Source organism: Haliotis cracherodii, unplaced genomic scaffold (genome assembly GCF_022045235.1).
Source record: "Haliotis cracherodii isolate W230 unplaced genomic scaffold, xgHalCrac1.p SCAF_8, whole genome shotgun sequence".
Taxonomy (NCBI): domain Eukaryota; kingdom Metazoa; phylum Mollusca; class Gastropoda; order Lepetellida; family Haliotidae; genus Haliotis; species Haliotis cracherodii.
The window spans coordinates 30,575,220-30,597,379 of NW_027266341.1; the positions used below are offsets into that span (position 1 = coordinate 30,575,220).

Consider the following 22,160-nt stretch of genomic DNA (forward strand, 5'->3'; position numbering starts at 1 on the left):
TTACTTGAATACTGACAACTTTTCTTTCAACAGTGTCAAATGTCAGTGATGTGTGACAAAAGTTGCTTCAGATTTCGTCTCTCACACCAACACAAATTAATGGTATGTTTAGAGCTCATAATTTATAAGTTAATTTAATTATATTATTACATACAGGATATTATAAACCTGCGTATACTGAGCCTCCTCGAGCGGTCCGCGTGCAATAAAACAGATGGCGGTTTTGACAGGCTGCACGTGCTTGCGACTCACAGCAATAACACTGTACAGAGCACAGAGCACATTTACTTCTAAGAGTGAATTGAAGTCTTCTTTTATATCCAGAAAACAAATTACTTTTCACATAGTCATGTAGCCTTTTACGAGGGCATTATAGTGTCTTTGCTACGTCATTTTCAACCTAATCTTTGTTATAAAGTTGATATATATCAGTGTATTACGTAACTATGATTATCGTTATTTGCATAAATTTGCATAAACAACCAATACCAGACACATGACGCAATTCGTGTCATAATACAAACATTTTTTCACATAATTTTTTTGAAGTTAAGAGATTAAATGAGAAAACAAAGATCAGAGTTTTAAAGGTAAGGTCGCTTTAAAAATGCCGTGATAACCCAATTTGTGGTCATAACGGAATTAATTAAATTATATTATGATACATGTTGTATTTAATCTAGATTATTATCTAATCGATTTCTCCACGACCCCAAACACAGACCATTCTTTCTTTCTTAAGACGTTCACTCTCAGCCTCAACATTGTAGTCTAGTAAATAGTGGGCGTTTGAGACTCGACTCAGGGAACTTAAGGGCTTAAAATCTGTTTGATTTTGACTCTGTACGGAGGGCATGTTGAAAGGTGTGTGGCGTAACGCGCGTGGTCCCCTTTTAGAGAAACCCCTACCATTGTGACGTGCCTCGGTTTCAGGCCTAACCTGTCAACGCCTTCGGATCGTTTCTATTGAAGGCACAAGCCATTTTATAGACATTCGGAGTACTAAAGATCACGGAAGGTGGACGCCAGTCCTTTTGGTCGTTGCACAGTCTCTCTATAAACAGTCAGCACTGATTGAGCAATACATTGTGTTGAATTTTGTTTCGTTGCTCAGCGGAAAACGACGAAACATATTTGTAATGTGTGCCCTATTAAAATCCTATCAACTTATTAATTCAAGGGTGGTTTTCAATTAAGTTGCATCAAGAGTGTTGCGTAATTAAATCGAAAGAGCGTGTAGCTGTGTTACAATGGCCAGTATTGCCGTGACGTGTTTGGAAGAATAGTCGACCGCTGTCAAACTCCTCTTGCTCAAACTCATTATCAGATGCGAGAATCACACTTTCATTTAATCTTTCCTATGAGAGAGGGGAGAAAATCGGAAATAATCCAGCCCTCTTGGCAAAATTGAGATCTTTTGTAGCAAAGTTAGAAAAAGTTGTCTCGCGGAGGTCTCGCTGGGGTACGCGATAATGAGACTTCACGAGAGATTTCACCGAATAAGAAGGGAACAATCGCAAACCAAATTAATATTCTTCAAATTTCCAACTCAATTCAAGCCACTCTAATCACAAGCAAATGTGAGTTTCTTTTCCTTGCATGTCAACTCTCTTTCTTTGTACTCTTAACAGCTGTAGGTCGGTGGAGTAACGACAATTAAATAACGTTTCATTGTTTCGACAACGAGACCAAATGTTCCGAGGCGAAAGGAAGAAACGCCAAACACAGCGTAATTAGACTCGGAGTTGAAGTCCCTAATCTCTACAAACAGACATTTGTACATTGGCTCATCCCACTATATCTTGACAAATTCATCCGCATGAGTTTGGGATCAACATACCTCCCCACCAGAGGGCGTTTGTCTTTAAGCGGTGGACCCCGGATGACAACGCTGCTATTTTCGCAATAATTTCTCGGCCTTTGATAAATAAAATTGATTGCAATTTTCCAAATAAAATAATTATTGTGGGGAACTATTGATAAAGTGTCAGTAAGGGGAATTAATTTGAGTGAATATTAGCCCCGGCGTTGCTAAACCCGCCGCCGTCGTTACAACACGAATACGTTGTCTTGTCGCATTAAAGGAAGTTTCGCCGTCTCTTTGTGGTTGGAAGACTCCGAAGCTTTCATTACACCTTTCCGGTTTTAACAAACACGCATCACAAATTAGACATTTTTCTTTCCAATCCTTTTATGTTCTACCAACAAACGGATCCCTAACACCTGCATGTACCACAAAATGGCAGAACAAAGAAAATCACATTTTTCTGTGTTTCTAATTTTTGGAACAAGAGTGACACATTTATCTTTGCAAAGTGGCATTTATGACGCAGAGAAACATTTGAAGTAGCAAGTATCTCTTATCATGCCCAAATCCTCTACCTGTCTTGTCGAGAAGAGTTCTCACGCAAATAACAGTTAAAATGTCATCTAGGGTCTTCAAAGCCTACCTTGATAAAGACAGAAGACTCTTTATTTTATTGATTCAAACCTAAAGTCTTGAAATCGCAAAGTATGTCAACTACCACGGATCGTATTCGTTTCGATAACGATCCTCATTTTACATCTTTGTAACAATATGCTTATCTAACGTTAGGCGACGAAGGGGCGGTGCATATCTACGAGATGGGCGATATTTGAACGTAAATATCGAATAGCTTAAATCGGATGAAAAACAAAACAAACACAAAGAAGCAACAAACACTTGAAATAATTAGCACAACTGGAATAAATACGTTTAAGTAAACCTTCAACACGAACGGCCATGTTCTTATTCGAGTTTGTAAGACCTGGTATTTAAACACACTGCAGCATTCGAATATTTAGATTCGGTTTTTTTCAAATCTCCAGATTTTGAGTCATTTCATTTACATATTTGTGTACTAGCTGACAGAATTCTGTTCTAAATGATGTATAACACTACTGCACGTGTTTAGACGCACAAAGACAGTAAACAATGATGAAAGATATGTCCTTTGTAAACTTCTGTGCAAGAAGCTGATTTATGATGCATTCCTATTCCGACTGGGAAATATGAACATGCAGTTTTTTAATTGCCTAGGTCTTTAATGTTATCGTTATGAAATGTTAATCAGTTAAGTTATTGATAATTCTGTAATGGATTATGACTCTGTGGAAATTAATTTCTTAATAATTCCTACATATAAATTCCTCCCGAAGTCTCCGTTGACTACAATAAAACCCAAATCAGTTGAAAAGCAATACAAAGGCATTAATATTCTAAATGCAATACCCTTATGGTTTTTCCGTCTCAGACAAGACTCGTTCTTTTGATATATTTGCAAGTGAATATTCAATTCAAAAACATTATTACTTGCCAAAAGGTTGTTTCGATAAATAAAATAGTCAATTAATATGTTTTAATAGAGGTCGGGTACTTTACTTCGGTTACTGAGCCTAGTTATGCATTCAATAAAAATCGCTAATTCATAGCATAAATTGGCCAACTAATAAAACAGATTCTTCTAAAACTATAAACTCAAAGACAACATTCAATGTACAGATAAGTGGATTACCATTATCGGTGTTACCGATAGGGGTTCACATTGTCATGACGTTTATGATCAGGCGGTGACTTGTAGGACAAATAAACCCTGGACTTGATAATGGTTAAAACTGCCCCTAACATGACCCCTTCCTGCTCACATGCCAAATAAACAAACACCCGCCCCCTAACGGCCCTAAAATTAGCGAACTTGATGCATCGATTTTTACAATATCACATATGCATATATATGTAGTGTTGCTATAAATCGCTTCGTAAAGTCAACATTCGCACAAGGTTATAATGTGTGAAGCTCATTTCTGGTATCCCGTGTCGTGATATTGCTCAACTATTTTCACTCACTGAGGCTAGTCATATCATTAATGAACACCCCCACCCCCACCCCCATCCCCCTCCACCCGTAGGGATACCGGAGTAGAATAGGTCCTCAGCAACGTAAGCTTGTCGAAAGAGGCGACTAAGTGGATCGGGTGGTCAGTATCGGTGATTTGGTTGATTGATTGTCATTGTAACTCGACAGCGCGGTCGTTGCTCACAATATCGATTACTCTAATATGTACAGGCCGCCGTCATATAGACGAATCATTGCTAAGTACGGCGTTAAACAATAAACACACCCGCAAGTGTCCTGATCTGGGAGTGCTTGGATCATGAACTCGTATCATGACTCGTACTATGGCTTAGCCTCGGCGACCTTGTCTGTATCATGTTCTCATAGCATAGAACTCGCTCAATCTGGACACTCTGTCAAGCTGAGTGTACGGATTCTACGAATGTATTCGTGGAAAGCAGCGTGGTTCTATTTCCGGTCAAGACACCTATATATACATTCTACCTCTGATGGGAATTGAACTTGTGCTTCCAGTACAGAACGAACGCCTTAACCACCTTCCCCCTCAAACCTTCACCTGAAGATGATATCGTCTTAATAAAAGTTTCCAGTACCCATGGTATTATGAGGATTGGGTGTCCATGATGGCCGTTACATTTCAGTGTATAAAACAACCCACAACTTTAGTCAGGCAACCGGGCTGGCTACATTGCAAAGGTACCAGACCAGACAAAAGGTTGCCACTCCAGAACTTTTTTGTACTAACCAACAAAAGTGGCAAAAGGGGAAACCTAAGAATAATTAAAACTATTTCATTTTAGTTCTCAGAAAATAACAATACACTGGTGGATTGTCATCTTAGCAACTTTAACTCCCGACTATATTTCCACACCACTCAGGGCATGCTGAACGCGCTGTTTTACCCCGGTCACGGGATCAATGAGCAATCAAGAATCATTCTCATCTTCCTGGGGAGTATACAACCCAAACTGCCTGTTACACCCTGGAAGGTTAACAATGCACTTCGAATGATATTCATACAGCAATACGGATGGACACACGACGAACTGGCTTCACATATTACCTGTATGTCAGAAGTCAGAACCCGAAAAGAGCAAATATTTACATTTTCGAGAACACCTGGTGTCATCACTATCTGATAGAGCTTCATTAACATGTACTTATGCTATTGGCGGAATCGTACAATGGACTGTTTTTAGCACATATTTCATAAGAATATGGAAAGAGTTTTGTCGCTTGTATTTACCTATTTTGCTAATCATCTTCTCTGGACAGATGATGAGGCACCTGAGCAGCACAATGTGCTAGCATGAAAGGAAATAGCCAGTGACACAAGCGACCCGAAACAGTAGGATGACGTTACATCAAAAGAACTAAACTAAAAGTGTCTAACTTGTCATCGGGATTAGAACAGAACTCAGCAGTTAAGGACAAGGAAAGACATGCAGAACACCGCTCAGAACACTCTATAACACACTCGGAGTGTTCTAAACGCGTGGAACAGATGCAACAAGGTTGGTGGAACACATCATATCTTCATTTCACAAGATGGGTGGGAAAAGGTCTTAGTTCATTTTTGTTGTTTCATAATTCTTGTTATGTGTCGAGAGCAGTGATAAAACTGTCGTAGTAAAGACTGTTCTTTCTCACAGTTTTTATCTTTGAACTTTCGTGGACATGGCACCATTTCCTTGCAACCCCAGCGCCGAAACAGGGGCTGTTAGTGTCACTTTCACAGCTACAGACAGCCATCATCTCCGGCAATTAAAGATAAGTAAATCCAAATGAAACAGAGAGAGAATTAGGTGTGAATGTGACTTATACGCTCATGACACCAGACAATAACTGTAATCCCACCACCTCGTTCAGGCCTTCATAGCAATTTGTCTGATTGCCGGAGTTGAGATTCAAAAGTGCTAATTACCCTCCAATCCGTTCTGTGATTATGTGTGAGGATTTTAATTCCCAGGTCGGTAAAGTAATGTGTCCATTTCACAGATAAGACCGCTGTTGTTCAAATAGAGAAGCTATAAACACGGACATTCAGCAATAAAGGTACTCGTAACTTTACCACTTACAAATTTAGGGTATTACAATGGTCAGACGCGCTGATAAGTGTGTATACCTTTTCAAATGGATGTTCTTAATTGTCGTGGGTTTCCATGGTTGCAGGTATCTAATTGTGTGACTGTCGACTGATTGAATGTGTGTTTATTTTATCCTGTCCCAGGGTGGAGGGTTCGCGGGAGGAGTTCGGGATTTACGACCTCTGAGGAGGAGGATCGACTCCAGTCCTGTTCTGTTTGTGGACACAGGAGCCTTCTCTATTGTCAGCTTGAATGTAGATACGACCTGATACAGTTGTCAGACTAATATTGAACAATTAGAATGGTCATCTAAATCGTCGAATGTCTTTCGTTATCACAGTCGGACAATCGCAGCGCCAAAGTAAATCTTGAGTTATCGCCAAGGATTGCAATCAGGTTTACTTAGACGTTAGGAGCTGAAATGGCGTGATCGTTAGATCGTGAGATAGTACAGGCGCGAATGATGTCATGCAGTTTTCAATTAACTGAAACATAATTCTTAGTATATCTTGGATATTAAACTGCTTTGCCACTGCCTGCTAAAGTAACATGTCCTAAAGAAATATAAAATGGAAACTAATACTCCGACTGTTTTGTCGTTATTAAGTTCGAGATAAATGAACATAAATGTAACGTCTTCCTACTTATCTAGATTACTCCGGGCTTCGACTAAACACTTATACAGTCTTGCTAACTCTGGGGTTCGACTAAACAGTTATCCAGTCTTGCTATCTCAAGGGTTCGACTAAACAGTTTTACAGTCTTGCTAACTCCGGGCTTCGACTAAACAGTTATACAGTCTTGCTATCTCAAGGGTTCGACTAAACAGTTATCCAGTCTTGCTATCTCAAGGGTTCGACTAAACAGTTTTACAGTCTTGCTAACTCCGGGCTTCGACTAAACAGTTATACAGTCTTGCTATCTCAAGGGTTCGACTAAACAGTTATACAGTCTTGCTAACTCCGGGCCTCGACTAAACAGTTATACAGTCTTGCTAACTCCGGGCTTCGACTAAACAGTTATACAGTCTTGCTAACTCCAGGCTTCGACTAAACAGTTATACAGTCTTGCTAACTCCCGGGTTCGACTAAACAGTTATACAGTCTTGCTAACTCCGGGCTTCGACTAAACAGTTATCCAGTCTTGCTAACTCAGGGCTTCGACTAAACAGTTATACAGTCTTGCTAACTCTGGGGTTCGACTAAACAATTATACAGTCTTTCTATCTCAAGGGTTCAACTTAACATTTACAGTCTTGCTATCTCAAGGGTTCGACTAAACAGTAAAAGTCTTGCTATCTCAAGGGTTCGACTAAACAGTAATACAGCCTTGCTATCTCAAGGGTTCGACTAAACACTTATACGGTCTTGTTATCTCCAGGCTTCAACTAAACAGTTATACAGTCTTCCTATCTCCAGGCTTCGACTAAACAGTTTTATACAGTCTTCCTGTCTCTAGGCTTCGACTAAACAGTTATACAGTCTTGTTATCTACAGGCTTCGACTAAACAGTTAAACAGCCTTCCTATCTCTAGGCTACGACTAAACAGTTATACAGTCTTGCTAACTCTGGCTTCGACTTAACAGTTATACAGTCTTGTTATCTCCAGGCTTCGACTAAACAGTTATACAGTCTTCCTATCTCTAGGCTTCGACTAAACAGTTATACAGTCTTGTTATCTCCAGGCTTCGACTAAACAGTTAAACAGTCTTGCTAATTCAACGGTTCGACAAAACACCTGTACAGTCTTGCTAATTCCAAGGATCAACTAAACAGGGATAACGCCATGGTTCGACTAAACAGTTATACAGTCATGCTATCTCCAGGTTTCGACTAAACAGTTATAACGTCCTTTCGACAAAACGGTAATACAATCATAGAAACTCCAGGTTTTTGTAGTGCAAGAAACCCTCCGCTCATGTGATTTCATATAATATTCCATTACATGATTAAAGTGCTTCCAGACGAGTAGTTACGAGACTAATAATAATCGTTAGAATACAAAGTGAACACAGGCTGCGAGGGTGGAGCAAGGGTGTACGTATTAACATTTTCGCTAAATGACAAATCTGATTGAAGAACACAAACGATCCAATAATCAACCATGTTTTACCACACACTTTCTTGAGTTCTGACCTGCGTCTCAATCCTAAATGCAATCAAAACTCCATACATTCAGTGTGACTCGCGACATTTGAGAGCGTTAATGGTAACTATGGTAACGAGAACCTCACAATAGGGCCATATGTACCACGATATTAATAGATGCATACATTTGCACTTTGCGACGTTTCGCTAATATTTTCAGTGAACACAAACACACACACACACACACACACACACACACACACACACACACACACACACACACACATACAACCATATTCCGTTTTATTGAAAGGACTGCGACAATCATTCAACTGACACTAACCCGAGGAGTTATGATAGACACGATTAGCGCTGTGCGGAATCAAGGTATGATAATCTCGCACCCTCAGTGTCACAAACAGCCAAACGTATCATTGGCAGGTTCAGTGTTATGATATGAAGGGATCTCAGTTGAGTAGCCAAGCATTTGTTTATCTGCGGTACCGTTTGGGTCTCCCCTGTTTTATCTTACAAGTGTTTGATAATCGAAGATTACACTTGAATAAGCTGTTTAAACCCTGACATTAAGCCACAGGCATTTGACTCCCTGTTGTATTGGTGTCAGGGACAGTTATTTTGTATCTAACAGTTTGATTCAAATGCTCGAACATGCATACTTAAACAGACGATACGTCAAAGGAGTCATGTCTATACAAGTACAAAGTAGCGCAAAGAGGAATATGTGTCACACAAGAAAACCAGTCGATTAATCATATCCACAAGTTGCATGGGACGGAAGTTTAAAACCGCATCTTTCCGTCTTACGCAATACGACTTAATCGTTTTAATACTTCAAACCGCAAATTCTTTCAATGCTCAAAAATTGATCTCAATTTAAAGAAAAAAGGCTTCGAAACAAGATTGAAATGTTTACGATCCACTAATTCTACAGGCTCGCTTATGAAAAAATAACTTTCTCTAAAGCGGCATCAATCCAACCATTCAATTAAAATTTAAAAAATCGGGTGATCCATTGCTTCACACCACATCAAATAAAGTCAACAAAATCGGAAAACCTTTGTCCTCGCACGACAATTTCCTTTAAACATGCCTTCTGACCGTTGCAAGAACAGCGCATAATTTGATACAGATTAAAGCATGCTCAGGCGTTGTTTAATTAGCTCCAGCGACCAGTTGAGCAATGGTCCGGTCACCTGATCGCCAGCAATGTCAAGCCAGCACCGACACCCCGTGTCGTTATCTTATCACAGAACGAGTAATGCGCTAATTGTCAGCAGACATGGCGTTGCTCTCGTGGTGGTTCACGGTGTTGAGTCGTAATATCGGTTGTCGAGGGCTCTTGTAAAGAGCCTATGCTCTTTAACTGTCTCGGTGGACGGTGCTGTAAATTGTCCGTCACGGGAGTCGAAGATAGTGCGAGAGGAGTATATAGCATACTTGAACTTCCTGTGGTGGAATGCTGAGTGCAGTTGGCATTGAACAAGGGCAGATAACTCTAATTACAGTTTCAAAAGCCTCGTAATCGCAGCTTGACATCGATAAAATATCGGGAGGTGTTTGCACTGTGACTAAACTTTGTTAGATGAGACTATGAGATCTTTATGGATAAAACTTGGAGACTTCATTAAACATCAGTGCAGATGACTTTGTATGTGAAAACACCATATAACATCGGAGTTGAGAAGTCATAAACTGGTTTAATTTCAGAGTAAACCATTCGACGAGGGGGTTTGTCAATACATTCGTAAGTTACTTGACCCGAGATGAGGTCGGAATTTATGTAAGATCTTCTGTTGTTTAATTTGGATGTTGTAAACGTTATTCGACTTGTGAGTTGCTTCGTTTGTCAAATTTAATGTGATTCAACTGAACAGTCCGCGAACAACTATTTCAAGAGACAAATTCGGCTACCACTATGTGTGTCTTAGAAAATACCTACCGAATAATCCTGACTCAATTTGAGATAATTAAGAACACTCGTGACTGTAGGAACTATGGCCAAGTTAATATATGTGTTCTTTTCTTTGTCATCAGGAACGTGGGAAAGATAGAAATATAAACTCAAAACCCTCTCCATACTACTACCGCTAATAATAATAATAATAATAATAATAATAGTAATATAAAGATAATAAGAAAGAAAGAAAGAAATAAAGGCGACTAAATCCTTTCCATAATCATAAGAATTCCCATTGTCCATTGTGCGATTCGGACTATATTTTGAACATGTGTCTATGAATCACAATCAAACAGTGATGACACAAGGTGTTCTCGAACAGAATAGCGTATCCTGCTCAGTGGTACCCCTCATAAGCATTCTCTGCTGAAATCCGATTCCACTGTACGATTCCGACTGTATAATGACAATGTTTAACATGTGCGTTGTTTTTTTCACCCCTCACGTTAGATGTCAGGTGCAGTATGCAAACGGTGTGTATGAGATCATAGTGTAGACAGCTCACGTATCTTGATAACACTCAAATTACGATGTAATTCGGTCCAATGACCACTGACGTAACAATCCGTGACGTAACAAAACACTTCTTTAAGCGCGTATTAATATTGACGTTTTAAAGTAAACATCGCATTCTGAATTGCAACTCGCCGAAAAGGTCATGCAATTATTGTCGGAGAATTTTTAAGTTTTATGTACAACGTTTTCTGCTCAACATGTATAAGCTGGTGGTAGAGTACCGCACTTAATGTTGGAGATAATATGGTCGAATTAGTTCGAAAGCATGGTGCAAAGCCAAACGAACTCGATCCTATTTAACAATTTATTAATTATTTCAATGTGTGTTTTAAAAGCTGTGTCAGGATTAACGAACCCATTTTGTTTGAAATAACTCTTGTTTGTTAAAAATCAAATTATGTATCTACATGAACTAAATCACCCGCTCATTCATTTAGGGGCCGTGGAAAATCGGTTTAAACTTGATACTGAATGTTAAATAGAATTAAATGTATGTGTCTCTCCCAACACGTTGATTGTGTTCATTGGAGTAATGCAATCGTTGTGATGTGAGCTTTTGCATCCGTTCACCAAGCCATTGCTTAAAAATTGAAACTGATGAATAATAGATTAGATGCAATTTTATGTTACAGATCTCTGTGTATTTAATGAACATATCACGTCCAGAGCTGTCATGAAGATGAGTGAAAAACCATGTCTATTTCAAATGTTAAAGAGTGTCAACACGCTCTTTACCCTGTATTTAATAGTTCGTATTTATTCAGTTAATCCAGCCTGATTATTCTATCGATAGGAGTGTAAGTAATCGTTGGAACGTAAGATGATACCGAGCTACATTTCATGCCGATATTGATCTCTGTTTCATATCTCCCAATCAAAACAACCAAGTTCTTCTTTAGCGACATTTCATTTTATTTGGTGTGCATCTGCAATCGGCCCTTCATAAAATGAAATATGATCGGTTTGAGAGCAAGACGGGAGACTAAGGGGAGTAGATTTCCTTTCTACAGTGTCCTGGAGCCTGGGCCATCTGCTGGTGCTGTTTACAACCCCAACAAATTCAGACAGTGTTTCCGAATTAATGGACCGTCCCAAACCTCTACTGTGTATAGGTAATTTTTGTGAAGCTTTTCAAAAGCACACAGACGCAAAGGGAAACCTATGTTAATGATGAAGTATGCCACGACCCTTTGACTGAGAAACTTGAAACCTTTCTGAAAAGAAACCCTCGCGTTTTGTGTATCGTTCATGTGTTTAAAATGATATTCATGGATAATGATTCTGTTTCTGCCGCAACAGGAGATCGGAGGGTTTCTGACAGTTCGCGACGGTCGACCGAAGATGTGAAAAAGCTTGCTGATCCGACGTATTTATCTCGCCTTTACAATAAGACAATTACTCTCCTCTCTGTCCGCTGGGGGCCCAATAGTTTTCAGACACAGAATTGATGGGAAGAGCTCTGTAACTATTTTGTAATATGATTTGGAAGCATTCGCTCAACGGCCGTCACCGACAGCCCCCCAAAATGTTGAATGCTGAACGATCAGATTTCTTCAACCAAAGACGACAATTCGCTTTACAAGATTTGATGAAGAACTACAAAGCCACAATAGAAATTCCATTTTGATAATTATTGTCAGTTTTGCCCACGACCATAACGATATCGAGTTGTTTCTTTCAAAGAACGCACAAGTGGCCTTTTCACGAAGCAGACGACAATAAGACGGGTAGCAGACGACACTTGGAGTCGCCAAAATAAGATGCTAGAATCAAGTTCCAACTTCAAATTTGAAAATTTAACTTAAACGAGGACACAATAAACTATATTCTCTACATTCGACCTTTACATTTAATGTACTTTCATAAAGATTTCGCTATATTATGAAGTTAAATACTCACTCTTCCAGTTCTGGAGCGGTGGCTCATGACCATTTGACAATAACGTAACATAAATGTAATTACATAATAATGAACTACTTATTTAAATTGCGCATGGCTTGTGAGTAATGGTAAATAAGGTTATTTTATTGTGTTACCTATCCGGTGTTCCTATTTAGATATATGTAAATACATATTTACAGATTATATAAAAGTTATTTTTCATACATTTGTGAACTCTTAGATTGTGAAGATTAAGAGCTGGATTTGTTTTTATTCCTTTAACCTTTTTTGACATGATGGGGGAGAGAGCAACATCAGTGCAACAGCGTGGTAAGGCCAGGTGATCTGAGTTGCACTTGACGGGATTCAATTCCAAGGGATCTATCGACAAGCTTTTGTTTGATCAAAGGACGCGTCAAGATCACATCATTTATTCATAAAGTCTTAGTCAATAGCATATAGATACAAAAGATTACTTAAAATCCTCTCCACCATACCTTCTCCTCAAATAACGCCAAATCCAGTCAAGTTATCTCGCATTAATCGCAAAAAAATAGAATCACATTATTTTTAATTAATTATGCAAATAAAAAATGTTTTTCTCCGTCAAAGAACTTTTTATTAAAATGAACAGAAATTTTAAAAGGGTCGTTAAATAATTCAAATGTAAGTGATACACAAGTTATATAAAACCAATAAATAAATAATTCATAATCTCCAAACATGTATTCAAGCGCGAAGGCATGGATGAATTTCTTTAACACTAACATGTGTTGAATCCGCCCTGTTCAGAGCTGTATTGTACGCCAAACAATACGTACATGACTGCTAGTGATTCCGCATAGAGAGCTAGCCATTGATAGTATGGACGTTTAGACCCAATATAAAGACTAGAGATCATAACCATGGTCGCCGTGTTTTCCTTAAGCTATAAGTAGTGTTTGTGGAGTGTGTAGCTCATTAAATAGTTTACGATTTTAATACATTATTTGAAAAATTAATAACTGCCCCATTCTATTTTAAGTCACACATGGCCGAGCGCAGAGACAACTTCGATCGCGCGGAAAATGACAGTGCGCAATGACTTAATTGATTTATGAAAATTATAAAAGAATGGAATTGAAATGTATTAACCTTGTTCCTTAAAATGAAACTATTTCTGTTATCCAAATCATCGGTTTCCCTCCAAGCCCTTCCTCAGAATGCAGAATCAAAACTAATACAGCTTGTAAACCCCCCTCATTGCAATAAAATTCTGTTGGCAATGAAATATTCTTCAAAGGGAATTTTACAGAATGTATTAATACTAGGCTTGTGATCTAATTATGTGGGTGAAGACAATAAAGGTTGTCTCTTTGCTAGAAGTACGACCGAGGTTGGCAAGATGCTTGTTGAATTAAAGGACTTTTGGGATGGCTATCTTTTTGCAATGCTGATAGTGAGTGACCGATCGTAAACCATCTGCGTGGGGTGCTATTTAGTTGATTGATGGAGAGAGAGAGAGAGAGAGAGAGAGAGAGAGAGAGAGAGAGAGAGAGAGAGAGAAGGTGGAGGATGGAGAGAGAGACAGAGAGAATTTGCGTTACAGAACAACGGATTGTTCGACTGATAAGTTTGTTTATTTTCGAAGGTTAGTTGATTTGTATTTATTTTGCAGAATCAATCGGTGTGTATTATTTTGGAGTAGCAATCGGTATATACCTGTTGCGGAGAACAATGTGATGCTGCAGGGTGCGTTACTTTGTGTGTCTGACGGGGAGAAGGGGGAAAGAAGAGGAGACAGATTCGAAGAAAGTAACTCTACATTACAAACAAACAAACAAAACGACACAGCTCATGATATGATGTTACAAAGATTTGTATAGTTCCAAAATGGACTAAAGGTACACCAGTTAACTAAACTCTTACTAAATCCGATATGCAGTCACAAGTGTGAAGGTTCGATTACATTAATTTGCATGTATTCTGTCCAAAAATGAATCTTTTCAACGAATATCTGAATATATTTTTGTTACTGTATTGATTATTCATAAAAGAAACGAAACGAAATAATCACGTCGGAAAAATGAGATCACACGGTACCGTTCATCAATCGTATATATACTGAAATTATTCCACAATTTCGAGTCAACACTCCCATTATTTACTCATACTTACGAAACATTGTAACTGCCGATAGTACATCTTTATATTCATAAAGTAAGGGAGTAAGGACCAGTTAGTTACAGAAGGGAGTTAAATATTTTAACAACAGTTTGTACAAAAACCTTTATTCATCTACAGATAATACATCTGTGAATGTCACCAGAATATAATTCAAAATAATTGAGCTGTTTCTGATTTAATTTGTTTACTGCAATCAACGATGTTTCGGCTATTAGCAACACGTTTGAGGCATGTTCTTTGTCTGAATTTGACCTTGTCCGAAACATGCAAAGTATGGAGGGTCAGATATGAAATCATTAAATCAAGAATACAATTACTTATAAAACAGTCTCACAACAGCTTGTCATAATTTCCCTAATGGATAATACATGTATAAAATCAATACATTGAAACAGAAAGGTATTTGATACGAATCAATATTTCCCGGATGTTTGAATCGCATTCAATGCAAATGTCTTACAAACGTAAACATGGACGTTCAAATTAGGGATCTAATGCTTGTTGTTGTTTTGATATTACAGTAAGATGCAGTTAAATATCATTTCATAATCACGAATGAGTAAATGTGTTATGTAATCTGAATACGCATATTGCTTCATTTTAATATCAGGTGTTGCTTCCAATTTGAAATGGACATATGTAAATATACAGTCCTCATAGTGATATGAACATCAACTCAAACTTATATTCATAATTCGAGATTCAGCGTCAAGAACAAACATTTATATTGATTAAGTTTGTATGCATATTGCGCGAAATATCAAGTTCAAATATACTTAGGAAGTATTTAACTGATGTCAACGAATGCCACTCATACTTGCAAATATATTGTATGAAGTGAACAGTTTACCATCTACATTTAAATTGATTGAATTGTTATAATGTTTACAGGGTTTCGTTATGTCAATGTCATAATGGAATTTACATTGTGAATATAACAAAAAGTTTTATCTATGTATACATATTGCATGAAATGTACACCTTTGTCCACGTGTAGGACAACTTGCTGATCCGGCAGGAAAGAAACGCACATCTCCAGAGATGAACAACCATGGACATTAAACAGAGAGAATGGCCTTCTTTACAAGGGGGCTACATTTAAATCTACACTGACTAGCACGTCCTAGAGGAGTTCACGATGCATGTGACCAAATCACACGCGTGAGATGTGTTCTTACTGATTGGGATTAGCAATGTAAGATTTCAATCCCTCATGAATACAGACAAATGCTTTTTAGAATACCTATTAAACAGACTGGATGTAATTGTTAAATATCAGTTGCGAACGTTGGTATAGAGATATATGATATGTTCTAGAATGGACGCACATTTACATATTTATAACACTAACTGTAATTAATACTTAAATTGTATAACGTTGATATGTCCATGTGTGTTTTAGATTTATGTATTTGCTATCTGTTAATGTAAATTATGCACATAATTTAACCAGTCACTGTCATGCCATTGAATGTGACATGAATTGTCATGACAATTAAGCATTGTAGGATGTTGAAATGTAATACAGTATTCTGTGTGGAATGCAGATGAAAAGAGTTTTGACAAAGACAAGCTATCAAAAAAATTATATTCTTGTGCCTTATACATTTACTAATACTTATATAAACTGTGTGGCTAACTGTCAGCATGACACTTATGTGGTGTTGATGTTGATAGTGAGACACGCCAATAATCAATATTGCTTGTCCTTTTGGTCAATACCTCCGAACGATTATACAATACATAATCAGTAACGATTAACGCATTGCTGATAACTTAACAAAAGAGATGAGGATGGGGATGTACTTGTATTATTACAGTGTTACATCACTCTAATCATAGATAGAGACTGATGGTCATGACAGGTTTGCATTGGAGTTATTCATCGATGTTCATTGATAACAGAACAAAGGAACAGTTGTCTATTTCACACGTCATAATGGCGTGACAAATATGCTAATTATTCAACTTCTGTATGAATCAGAGATATACAAATATAACTTACACAGAAAATATGTATTTACCTGTTCTGATCAATTGTCATTTGTATCATTCATTGAACGGAAATGCGGGAAATAATTATTTATTAATTACCGTTCGCTTTTCATGTACATTACATCATCCTGTGTGTAGATTGCAGAGTGATTTGTGTATATTGCAAATAACGACCCGGGCGTTCCAGCGATGTTCATATCTGGAAACTATCTTAGATAAAAGTAATTCATCAACAAACAAATCCCTGTTGCATTTTTATCATATTTGACATGGCAATCTTATCTCGACGCGGTATAAACAAATACCATTCGTCTTAAGTCGAATTAATTGTCTGATTAGCCGTGAAATGTACTCGAGGACGTGTGTGTCGGTACACATCGTAGCTTTAGATATGGCAATTAGTACGTCTATCTTGACGACTGGTTATTATTATGTAACATTTCCTGATACAATTACATCAGAGCAAATTTCACTAATTGGACAATATATTACTGAGCTCTTGACATAGCTTTCATCGCTGTCGTATTGTGTCAAGCATATGTCAACACCCATCAAAGACGGTGTTTATTTCATTCAACTTTGATTTATATTGATACATTTTTTCAAAAAAATCATGTGGTGCTTTGTTTATGAATAATAAATCAAACACGAACGGTTTTTTTTGTTTCGCGAGGAGACTTGTTATGATCCTGTTTACATACTCATTTATGCATGTAAATAGCAGTTTGAAATGAACACATGTCTATTTCACACTTTAAACTCATACACCACTTGACGGCGTGGTACTACGCAGCGAAATAACCGAATGACTCTGTCAATCAAAACAAATAGATTATAGCGAAGCAGGCCAACACAGAGATTGGGTTATGACGACACTACAGCAATACATCCACAACACACACTTACCTTGAATTCGTACAGTCGTCATATAAAATATCAAACTCCTTGCACGAGATAAGTTTGCATCGGTTAACACCTGGTTGAATCGCCCCAAGTCCTCGTAGGATTCGAACCTGCTCCACATTGCACACTACGGGGGTAATGTCCAGGCGTTTGAGTTTTGTGTACACTGTGTGGAGTCCTCCGACGAGGTGTTTGAGGAAAAGTTCAAAAGCCTGGGGTAGACATATCAACTCACGGCCGTCTACCATAAATGCTGCAACTTTTGCCCCTCGGTATTCGATCAATTTACACACATTGTTTTCGGGGTGGCAGGCGACAGGAGGGGGAGAACTGTATGTCCCCGGTTTCTGCAGCTTGCTCATCAAATTCAGAGGGTTGTGTCCGCTGGGTGTAAGCCCGGGGGTAGGGCTCGGCTGGGTGGTCATTTGATGGGGTAAGACCTGGCTCGGTGACTCCATCGCAATCATAAGCAAAACGTCCTCAACACGAGTGAGGCAAGGGGGATTCCACACTAAGATAAATACAATTGTATTTATGCCTGTGCCGGGGCTAGCGTCTAAGCCACGCCCATCCAGCGAGCTTTCCTCTCAGCGCGCGGCTTAGCTGTCAATCACGCTTAACGTCACACTCTCAAGCCGCGCTATTTCCACAAATCGTAAATGCTATATTCCCCAGTGCGCCTTGTCCGGCTTATCGTTGTATGGTTGTTGATATTTATTGAAGGTACAGAATGAAATCGCGTGAAATGCATGATTGAACCATGTGGTTCAGTACCAATGTGTTTCGGCAAGAGCTGTATTAAATATCGACCCTGCCTGGCAGTCTAACCCTGAAATGTGTTACCCGGCCCAGTGAAAAATATGTTGTCGTTTGTTGTCATTTTCACGAGTTCATTTTATCTCCTCTACTGTCGGTTCTCAGGAAACAGGTTCACGTTTCTTGGATTTTATTAAACGTTTATCAATAAAAATTTAACTTTGCACCTTCTAGTATCAACCGCGTCCTTGGTGAATTCAACAGCTGTTCGTCTCGGAAACTGATACCCGTCAAATCGAAGGGATGACAAGGGCTGACTTGAATTGTTGTACATATCACCTTCGTTCGACAAACGCTTCTCAGTTCAGCGTTATTATTTGCATCCATAGAATACACTGCCATGTCAATTCGTCATTGCTACAAAAACCGATTTGTTACAAAAATATCAAATGTCGTCTAAACCATTGATTTAAGCTTTGAAATCCATGCAATTCTAGGATGTAACCGGAACTATTGCTTGTGACCATGAACACGCAGACGTATTAAATATAATGTCTGTCAAATTGTATCAAATGTCTATATTTCCCATTTACATTAAATTCAATCTCCATGTCATTTAAACAATAAACATGAATCCACCAGTTGCACAGAACATTAAACAAATTCAATAAGTATATGTGAATTAATCATAAACATATGTGATTCATACCTAAAGCAAGACATAAAATCTATCAGAGTGCATAAAGTTGATCAAGAATGACAAAACTGGGTATCGAATCAAATGTGAAGTAACGAAAAATATGTAATTGTTATAAATATAATCAATTGTTCTCTTTTAATATAATCAATTGTTGTACCTTTTAATATGATCAATTGTCCTTCTCTTTTAAGTAAATCAATAATTTTTCCTCTTTTTTATATAAGTAATAGTTGTTCTATTTCAATATAAGTAATTTTTCTTCTCTTTTAATGTAACGTTTCCTCTTGGTCTCCGCGGTGCTCGATGTTTGCACGGCATTTGTGGCACACAGTTATGTAATAGTTTGTTTTGTGTCGTGTTTGTTAGAAACCAACTCAGAGATGTTGAACTAGTCTACCTGATGCCCAACCGTCCTTTAGGCACAACCATCTTATTAGTTGATTACATGCCAAAATTATACGTTGAATAACACCCAAACCTACCGAAAATCGCGACATTTGATGAAACAATACGGCGTATTGATTTTTTAGCCGTAGCAGGTCCGATCTTCAGGCTAGTTTAACTTCGCTGCAGTTTGTTTGTGACTGTTTTAGAAGATTCTTAGGTGCTCCATCATGCTTTTAGATGCTGTTAAACGCCCGGTGAATATAAAGACACAATTAGATCAATTGGAATTACAGTGGTTGAAATATGTCTGAATCCTATCCGGATTTTTATTCTCCTGACATTTCTGACAAACCGATTTAGAGGGAGCAACATTCTAGCAAAATTATCAAAATATTTAAGAAACGTGTACATTTCATGTTGATTTCAAGGCTGTATAAACTTAGATCTTGACAGATTGTCTCAAAACACGAGTCAAAAAGGAAAACATTTGGTTAATCGATCTGCAAATACAAGTCTCGATTTCCTTCACTTGCTTAATGCTGTAAAGCTTGCGACATTAACACAGCGCAAGGTTTTCTCTCAAGCGCCAGCTCTCACGAATTAAGATATTGTTAATCTAACTTTGCAATCTGTTGCGTAGTGGAAAAATTATTGAGCTAAATGACTGATCCCCGAAGCGACATCGGGAAATTCCGGAGTTTCCCGAGCAACCGGCCCCTCTTTAATCCGACGCCGCGTCAAGACACAGGGAAATGGTCAAAAGATCGATTATCAAATTCTTGTATCTTGTTTTTGAGATGGGTTACATCACCTGTCATGAAAACAGCATAAACCCGATTTATATTTAAGACGAAGATAACTTTTCTGGCATGAATTTCTTGACACGCTTGTTTGACATTTGATTGACAGGAAATGCACGTGAAATTGATTACAGTTTACAGAGCAGATTAATACTCCCCTTACGCGTCCCGATGGTGTGTAAGCTTCTTTTTACTAGTGACATTTATCCACATCGTGATAACTGCGTTGTTTAACACTATCCTATTAAAACCAATACATAAATATGCAATTTACACAAACGCATGCTGACGTGTGTGAGTGGCGGGTGCTACCGGTAGAGCAGGACATGCTTACCCTTTTCACGAAATAGAGGTGTCATCAATATGCTTGTCACTGATCAATTCATAAAATTTTCATCAGTATTGCGCCTTTGACGCATTATGCAATCTGTTGCGGCAGATAATCGAAACTGTGTATTTCTCCGGCGTTAAAAAATATGCATTAAAAGCAATGCCACTTGAAAATAGTGTTAATTTCTTGCTATTACATGATAAATTCAAGTTTAAAAGAATCAATTAACCCTTTTTTAAATCCGTAAAATTGCTAAATATAAACATGTATTTATCGCAAAGTTTACGCTATTACAAGTACGTGTATTTTATTATTCTTGTCTAAAATAAGATGTCCTGACAGATTACGAAGTTGAGGTAAAAATCGATGGTACACAGACACTTCCCCTGGAATATTGAAATGTATCACATCTCAGACTCCGTGGCCGCTTTTTAGGATGTATGTAAACATTCGTCAGCATGCCTGTCTGTTTAAACTGGTGCCCATTTAACCCTCCACCCCCTACCCTTTCTCATCCCCACCCTCATCCCAACTGCCGCTGTAACTTGTGAAAAAACATGACCGTAAACAAGCATAATAATTGACGATACTGTTTAAATACAGTTTTATATATATACATGTCAGCAAGTCACAGAGCTAGTTTTCAATCTTAGAAACTATATTGTGTAGCCCCGTAAAGGCTGACATGTTCTGATAATAGTATCGAAGATTTGACAGTCTACATGCAAGATTATGGATACAAATAAGGTATATACTAACGCTCTGCGTCATGAGAGAACAAGAATATGTTCAAATGTATTGAGCAAAATTGTATCAAGGCCTTAATTAGGATGTGTATATCATGCGAAAGGCTCATCTTCCCTGAACCAGATTATTTGTAAATATGAGAATATTAATTTCTCAGAATTCAATACATTTATCACAAAAATACATATCACATTAACACGTCATATACACAGTCATGATGTGTGTGTCTTGTAAAGCCTGGTTAGGTTAGAGAGACTGCACTGTGTAATGCAAGTCAAATGTGAAAGAAATAACGGTGATATTGTCTTCGTACAATCTCTAAGCGTCGACTAAACAGTTTTAATAAAAACTGCTTTAAACAAATCAAAACTTAACTTTCCATTTTTAATCAAAGCCATTTTATAAACAGTCGGCAAATACTCCTTGTCCATTTTGTTGTCATATAATATCTTTAAAAATTACAAAGGCAGACTTCAGTGATTTTATTAAAAGCTGAAAATGATTCTGTTACAGAACCAAAACATAATCTGGGCGATTAGCGTTCAGTCATCAGTTCATCAGAAACTAAACGACGCCTTCAACTAATTTTAAATGTGACGAATAGTATTCTCACATTTCCACAATGGGCTAATTCTAAAACACAATGTTAATTCCTATCAGTTTAAAGAATAAAAACAAACAACTTTTTCCAACAGAAAACCAAAACAAATTGTCAAAATGGAGAGGTGTTACATACTGTCGGGCAAAGAAAATATACACTTGAAAACTGGATTTGACACCAAAAAAAGGCCACCAAAACGTTACTAGGCTGAAAACAGTCACATGTAGGCCTTAAACAAAACTATAATACTCGAATCAAATACATCACCATCGAATGACCATTTCTTGTTTGTTTCAGTTTAGCCACCAGCAAACATGAGTGTATACTTTTTTGTCAGGTTGTTTAC

At 37.9% G+C, this 22,160-nt stretch overlaps 1 protein-coding gene across 2 annotated transcripts in view; it reads right to left on the minus strand.

Annotated features, from left to right (window-relative positions):
* The window catches only part of LOC139449707 (dachshund homolog 1-like), an 89,295-nt gene extending 71,303 nt beyond the window's left edge, over positions 1 to 17,992 (minus strand). For both annotated transcript variants that reach the window (XM_071231218.1, XM_071231217.1), the window contains exon 1: positions 17,496 to 17,992. In XM_071231218.1, the coding sequence (XP_071087319.1) occupies positions 17,496 to 17,959 (464 nt within the window). In that variant the 5' untranslated portion in view covers positions 17,960 to 17,992. The remainder of the gene's footprint in view (positions 1 to 17,495) is intronic.
* Between the last annotated feature and the right edge of the window lie 4,168 nt (positions 17,993 to 22,160).